The 7,949-nt window shown below is 42.0% G+C and overlaps 1 protein-coding gene across 1 annotated transcript in view; it reads right to left on the bottom strand.

Annotated features, from left to right (window-relative positions):
• Positions 1-1,775: 1,775 nt before the first annotated feature.
• LOC147710431 (ER degradation-enhancing alpha-mannosidase-like protein 3) overlaps positions 1,776-7,949 on the bottom strand; it is a 353,737-nt gene continuing 347,563 nt past the window's right edge. The window contains exon 20 of the mRNA XM_086921118.1: positions 1,776-3,801. Coding sequence (XP_086777244.1) covers positions 3,332-3,801 — 470 coding nt within the window. The 3' untranslated portion in view covers positions 1,776-3,331. The remainder of the gene's footprint in view (positions 3,802-7,949) is intronic.

Raw genomic sequence — 7,949 nt, 5'->3', positions numbered from 1 at the left:
CAAACATAAAAGACAAATTAATCGACACGCGACAACAGAGTTGCATGTCCAAAGAAACCTAAAGGCGACCTCAGGGAGACGAGGATCTTATAAAAAGTGCAGTATATGAGTGAACTTAGCCACAAATTAAATGTTGTTGCTAATATTGTTTTCTAATTTTACAAGATCGCTTTTGAAATCCCGCTATTTCTACTTTTGCACACAAAATATGCCCATTTTGACTATATGTGGGGGTCTCGGGCGACAATATCCTAGTGACCCTATATTCTTTCAATTTTAACACATTTTTATCCATTTTTTAATGCGAAACTAAATTAGTGTAAAAACGCAGGAATTAGACTTCTTGTCTTATTCATTCTATTTGTATGTAAATTATTGAAACTGTTTTAATTAATCATGCAAATAAAGAAATATCCTGTATCATTGTCAGCGTACTGATATCAGTTCCCTTTTTTCTGTGTTTTGGAAGCGTAACGGTTTTCTGATAGGCTCTCCATTAGGGAATGGTAGAAGTCTTTCGAATCTTTTTCCGGTATCACAACATTTTTTTGGGGAAAATGTCTCCACATAGGCAGTCTGGGTTCAAGCCTTGTAGAGAGCGTGAGGGTCTGATGCCTATCACTGATACTCATGATAATTGTCGTTGGTGCTTGACTTCGGACCACAACGTCGAGACTTGTTCATCATGCCAGAAGATGAACCCCAATGCACTGAATGATAAAGGCGAAGCTCTTCATAGCCAAGGCAAGAAAGGAGAAGAGAGGGCGTCAGAAGTCTTGCCCTCGTTCAAAGTCGTCGTCTCCCCAGTCTTCGAAGTCATCAAAGCAGATGAAGCAGAGCAATGGTTACCAACATCGTTCTTCAAGAGACTAATCCCCACGTCTGATGTCGCATGAAGATGAAGCGAAGTGACTCTAGTGCCATCTCCAGTGGCCTATCCAGCATCACCTTTGAGTTCAAGGCCTCCACTGACTTCGCCTAGACGTCCTGATCCGGTGCCGGATGTGTATCCAGTGCCTCTTCCTCAACAGGAGCAGGAAGGAATATCTAGCCTTCCATTCACAGAGCGGACCCTTCTCATTTTTAAATGCTATGTTCAGCATTTTCAATATGGAGATGACTCCATCTGGTGTGTGTGCACTCCTTTAGCGGATGGCCTAGGATTTTTTACTTGTATAGCAACTGCAGAAGTCACCAGTGCCATTATTGAAGTCAAGGTAAAGATCTCCAAGGGGGGGCTCAGACACGTCTTGAGGAGGAGCCGTACTATTTTGGTGATAAAGCATCTGCAGAACAGGGAGAGATTGTGTCTCTGGACCTGGACTTTGAAGATTTAGCAGAGGCAAGTGGTTTAGACACTTCCAAAGAATGGGACCAAAAGGCATTCCTCCACTGCAAGATTCATCTTACCATTCAGTCATTAAAAAGGCTGCTGATATTTTGAAATTGCCTCTTACATCTACTGAGCTAAAATCTAACGCTTACTGCAGGAAGCTGGCTCTTTGTATAGTATATCAACAAGAGACATACCATGCAAAGAGTCCAGGTATTCCCTTATGAGTGGACAGTGGTTTGCTCTAGCAATCCCAAGGTGATCATCCAGGGGGTAGCCTGGTTGAGCAGCCTTCGGCTTATCAGATTAATGTTAGACATCTGCAAATACACACACTATTATTTGAAACACTAGCTTTACTGTCATGTCCTGTAGTATCGTAGGGATGTCCAGAAGCACATAGAAATTCCATGAAACATCGACAAAATAAAACAATGCAATATTCCATTTGCACCACTTTAATTAACTTGTGTGCTGTGTGGCACTGCCAGGTCCATTTTCCACTGATTAGAATATACTTTACAATGAAGTAACATAAAAGCTGTTGTGTGGTGCATTTGATACCCAGCATGAGACTAGCTATTGCACTTTATGAACTAAGGTACTGCTTTTACCTATTTGCAGACTTGAGACACCTCGAGTTGCTGAAAAACAGAAATGTTCACTTACTGGACAACATAACTGCATTATATTCTAGGAACCTATTAATACCATGCAATGGTAACAAACCTAAAGAAACCAGCAGACACGTAGACCCTTACCAGAAGGGCCAGGACACATTCCAGCAATCTGTGAATTTAAAAACAAGTCAGGGAGCAATAACTATTGCCCACAAATCGATAAAGGTTGCCATGTAATGTCCATACTCACTACTATGGAATTCTGTCAGCAGGAATACAAACTAGGTTTGGGGATTCCATGAGGTCTCTCTAACAACTTAAGAAACTGGCAAAATGAATAGCTGTCAAGTGATCCTTCTCCGAGATGCATTCAGTTAACTACTATTCAAAGTCATCATTTCACTTAGTGGCAGACTTTGAGAATAAAGTCCCATTGAGCGTCCACAGCTGAATCTAGGAAAAGGCACACAGTGATTTATCAACAGTAAACAACTTTACAATGCAATGTTGGATTGTACCTAGCAGGATATTGGCTCCAATGTATCTGTTCTTTTAAAAACGATACGTATAAAAGAGACTTAGCTTGTAGCCCAGTTGATTCCTCCCAGTGAAGGGAACTTCTTTGCTTACTCCCACTAAATAATTAGTCCTGCAAAATTTGAATTAAACTTCATGGGTAGACAAGTGGAATTACTATGTTTTCTTTGGCTTATTGGCTTGTCCAGCCTTATCTCTCATTATTAAAAAAGAAAATACCCTGATGCACAAAGGAGTTCTGCACAGCTCCAATGCTAAACATAACAAATCCATGAATCCTGGTACAGTTTCATATGCAACTTTGTACATTTCCAGTAGGCAGTGTCATTTCATTGTCATTCTCACCTAGTGCATACATTGGCACATTGATAAAAATAATTATGGAGATAAGGAAGGACATTCATCTATGCTCTCCCTTCATCTGTAGAATGCAGCTAATGAACAAAAAATGTCACCTGCAGCTACAAATATCAGCTGTAACCCTGAGATCTAAGAGCAGCAACGTATTTCTTCACTGTCAGAGTCCACTGTTCAGAAAGTATTTCAAATAGTTCCTGAGATAATTATATTTATTCGGCCTGTGTGAGGAGTTTGCCGTCACAGTCTTTCCCCTGAACAGGACAAGAAGTACACAACACTCCACAACTTTTGGGCGGTGGTTTTGAATGCTTCTGAGGGTTACCTCCATATAGCATGGTCATGGAAATTCAAAGAGGGCCTTGATTTAGCCTGCAAATCATGCTAGCACATAGTCCAACGCTGGTCCCCGTTGTCCATATTCCGGTTCGAATACACCTGGGCTGTCTTCTAGCTCGCTTGGGTTTCAACTTGCTCTCTTCCTTCATCTGGGGTCCCTTGGTCCCTCTTCAAAATATGACAACTCTTCAGGCTCTCCTTTTGCATCAGTATAGTCTCTGGGTTCTTCGCTTATCGGAGAGATGTCACAGGTCTTTTGGGAGCTATCCTTCTCATCCCTCATCTGGGAGATCTTGGTTCGTTCTTCTGCAACCTGGGGAATCTCCTGGCTTACATCACAGACCTGGTAACACTCCTGGCTTGTGTGGCTCAGCAGGGAGCATGCCTTATTTGTGTTGCTCAGAGAAGAGCCACCCTGGTTTGTTTGGCTCTCAGAGCTGACTTTTGTCTGGGAGATCTCTTGACTTGACTCACTCAGATGGAAGATGTCTGGTCCATTTTCTGCCTGTAATATCTCTACATTAGCTGCTTCCATTTGGAAAGTCTCTTGGCTGTTTTCTTCCTTCCAGTCCAGTTTGAGCTCCTGCTGTCCCGGCCCTAGGCTGCTCACATGACCTGAAAGAGAAGTGACACTAGTTTTACTTCAAAAGGATCTTCCATTGAGCGATCACAAAAAGGGGCGTTTGATCATCACAGAAGGGCTCCCTTCCTCTTCTCTGGGAATATTTGCATGCAAAAAACAGAACAATAAACGTTTATATGCAAGAAAGAACAAGGAAACAAAAAGAATTGTAGCCTCACTGTCCTCTCATAATAGTTCTTGGGAAAACCAAAGGGATAAGTAATGGCAATATAATACATGAGATTCTCTCTCTATATATATAAGCCAGTCTCTAAATTCTTTCTAATTTGCGACCTGAGATGCACCAAGTCACCGATTATAAAGAAATTACATCAGACCTTAACTGTGATAACTTATGACAGCTAAGTTCTGGCGTCACAATGCTTGCTGCCATCAGTCATGGGGAAAGGCAAGTCAGGTCACAGAGTATAATTAATGCAGCTGTTTATTGAACAAAAACAAAACAATGCTTTTCTTTTGCTCTGTTTTTCAACCTGCACAGTGACAACCTGAAAGGAGATTTATGGTAACATGTTTTTTTGCACTCCTTAAGGTAGTTATAGAAAAGTTAGGGCCACATGTGTCAAGCTGTTTTGCATTTACAAAGAGGCCGATTCACAGAATTGGCCTGTTTGCGAACACAAAAAAGGCTTTTCCAATGTACCAACCTCGATTTTACGATTCGGTAACCTGTTACCGAATCGCAAAATGGGATTGCAATTCAGTATTTGGAAGGAGCGTGTTTAGGGCCGATCTTCAAGGAGTTTCAGCACTCTGCTTCTGAAACCTCAAAAATTCCAGAAAAAGAAAACATATAATTGGGAGTTCTCAGGTATCGCCCAGAGAATCTGGAACTCCCTGCCTCCGCACATCAGACTGACCCCGTCTACCGCATCTTTCAAAAAAGAAGTGAAAGCTCTATGGATTAACGCCCTTGTTTGACGGCACCTACCCCCATCAGGTACCTCTTGTGGATGGTTCCGCTACTGGCGGGCTTTTCTCCTTCTCCATGGACTGCCTCGCCCCGATTAACGCTACTTCATAGTTTATTTTCACAGGGGGTCCTTTGCTTTTGACTAGGCCTGTTGTCTGTTGCACTTATATACTCTTCTATTTCCTTTTGCGTTGGCATATTTTATTGCTCTTCTATCTTTTCCAGTATCTTGCTTCTCAATGTTGGTGTTTTTTACCTGCAACTCTGTTTATACCTCGTTCATCTGTAAAGCACTCTGATACCCGCTTGGGTCATGTCCGCGCTATATAAAACTTTATATAAATAAATAAATAAATTAATAGGGCGTCCCTTCCAAATATAGAGTCGTAGCGGTATGTATGAATGTTTTGCAACCAAATACCCAGTCACAAAATATTTGCAGTTTACCACCTATTTCAAGTAGGTGGTAACCCATTTGCAAATGGGTTGGGATCCCCTTTCAGAATGGTAACAAAAAAAAAAAATTCAGAGCAGGCAGTGGCTCCACGGACTACTGCCTGCTCTGAAAAAATGAAAAGAAAGGTTTTAATTTTTCTTTTTTAAATGCATCCAGTTTTCCTTCAAGGAAAAAGGGCTGCATTAAAACAAAAAAACCCAAAAAATTAGCGGATTGCTTTATTTATGAGCAATCACGAACATGGTGGTCTGCTGACCCCAGCAGACCACCATCCCCGTGATTTTAGCGATTCCTAATGGGTCGCAAATAGCAACCTACCTCATTAACATTCATGAGGTGCGTCGATTTGCGAACCTCTGGGAAGTGCTCAATGAAACTCATGGAGTTTCATATATTCAAATCGCGATTACCCAATTGCAATTCATAGAGAATCACAATTAGGTAATCGCTGTTTGATAACAATGATACATGTGGCCCTTATAATCCGTCTTCATGTTTCTACACATTCCAAGCTACTGCATCTTTAAAAAAAAAACAGACTTGAAGTAAACAGATTCTAATATCTTCTTGTTTGACAAGTTTCATTTTGCAATAGAGATTCGATTTTTATTCTTCAAGTTTGTAAACATGCTATATATAAATATATATGTAGCAAGGATATAAGTGATTTGTGGGAAAGGTAATGGTGTGTTTGAGGGAATGGGCCACTAGTTGTGTGGCCTGTACAAGTAACAGGTCCACATTCACCATTTGCTGGGAACCAAACACCCGATTGTAGTGCTTGACTCTCTCAGGGTAGCGTAGCAGAGCAGTCCAAGGGGGATGTATGACGTTACAACGCATACTTTTACCACGCATACCATTACAACGTGGTATTTACAATGCATACCATTACAACGCATAGCGCTTTGGGGTGCTGGATAGTGAATAGTTTAATTTACTATTCCAACTCCAGTCCCCGTGGACACTAGGGAAGGTGTTGGATAGTAAATTAAACTTATTCCCTATCCTAGAGCGCCCCCCAGCGCAATGCGTTGTAATGGTTTGCGTTGTAATGACTGCGTTGTAATGGTAGTGCGTGGTAAAAGATTCGTTGTAAGGGTTGTATACCGTCCAAGGGCTACTCAAGGGTGGTGGTGTGGGCAAGTAAGCACCATTAGCTCACAGTCAGTAACATTCAATAAATGATTGTTCATTCTGGGCTTTTTCTTAAGGAAAGTAAAAGTACATTTATTACACACATGCTACTCAATACTGTGAAGTAATTTACAAATATAAATAAGGCTGTAAATTCCTTAGGCAACATTACATTTGACCACTAAATGGACATGACCCCAAAATCACAGTACCACCCCCCCCCCCACCCCCCCACCCCCATGTACAATACAGCACATAACCATATATGGGTGTGTCACTTTGCATCAGGTCTATGTTACCACACTTCAAGATCAGAATCACTTCATGATAATACTTCATGACAACACTGACTCTAGTAACCATAATCCCTATGCAATAATCAAACATTGAAGTCATTTGCACACATAATCATTGATAAAGTATTACAGCCTTTTAGTAATATGCATTACTATCAGCATTACCGACCCTTTAAATAAAGCATTGTCAGGAAAATCTTTGAATGGAGCATTGCATAAAACCATTATGAATAATATCTTTAAATAAAACATTGTCAAACCATTATGATGAACACTGTTGAATAAGGTGTTATTTAACTGCACAACATATGTCTGTGTCTCTTAACAACCTCAGGCCTTATAAACCTGCAGTCATAGACACAGCCTGTAGAGGATACTGCACTCCCAGTTGTGGAGCAAAGCTCCAGCTTTGGGAATCATTTCCTAGACCCTGCAAACTTAGGCGCAATTTTATAAAATAGTGGTACAGTGCCGCGCAGCGCGTTACCTTGCTGCGATACGTCACTGGGAAAGGGCAGGAATGTGCTGTATTTAAGGAATACGGCACATTGATGACTTTTCCCTGTGTGCTGAGGCCCTTTTGGCAGCCTAGCGCCAATGCAGGGACTCTTACAACATTGTGCAAGGGTGCCTGAGGTGCATGCATGATTTCTTTTGTGCAGGAAGGGTCACCTTCCAGCACAACAACAATCCTGAGAGGCATTTTCCTCCACACATTGAGAAAGGAAGTAAAGAGGAGAAATAAAGACATTTGCCTTAGTTACACCTCTCCTGGGAAGGCGTATCTCCCATGCGGTGTTGCACTACTCCAGATTTTTAGAGCCACTTAAAGACGCTTTGCGTGGCTTCAAAAACCTGACTTAAGGTTTGCGTTGCTCTTGCACCATATTGTGTGGTGAAGGAGCGACGTAAACTGGGTAAAAATGATGGCCCTTAGGGTTTGCACTTTAGGCAAACCTTTGTTGGCGGAACTGCAGCTCTTCTGTAGCCCCCACACACTGCCTGGTTCCATTGGTGGTGTGCATGCCATCCTGGGGCTACCAGATTAATGAGAACTCTTGGCTTTTCCAAAGCCCCGCAGAATATTATCGGGTGCTTTCTCCCGGGATGCGTGCACACTTAACAGGCGGCTCGGCGGCATTCTTTTCTTGTTGCCCTGCGTTATGCAACTTTTTTTTTTTGTGCTTTTGCTTGGGGTGCCCTGTCTCACCTGAGCACCTTAAATGCCTCTCTCTAGCTTGTGAGCAGCCCAGGAAGCCAACTTCTGGCTGCCACAGCCGGCTACCTGTCCGGGCTCTACTGCCCCATGTTGCAGTG

This window comes from Lissotriton vulgaris, chromosome 5 (assembly GCF_964263255.1).
Source record: "Lissotriton vulgaris chromosome 5, aLisVul1.2, whole genome shotgun sequence".
NCBI lineage: Eukaryota > Metazoa > Chordata > Amphibia > Caudata > Salamandridae > Lissotriton > Lissotriton vulgaris.
Note: the sequence above shows the minus strand (reverse complement) of the source record. Positions and strands in the feature narration are given on the sequence as shown.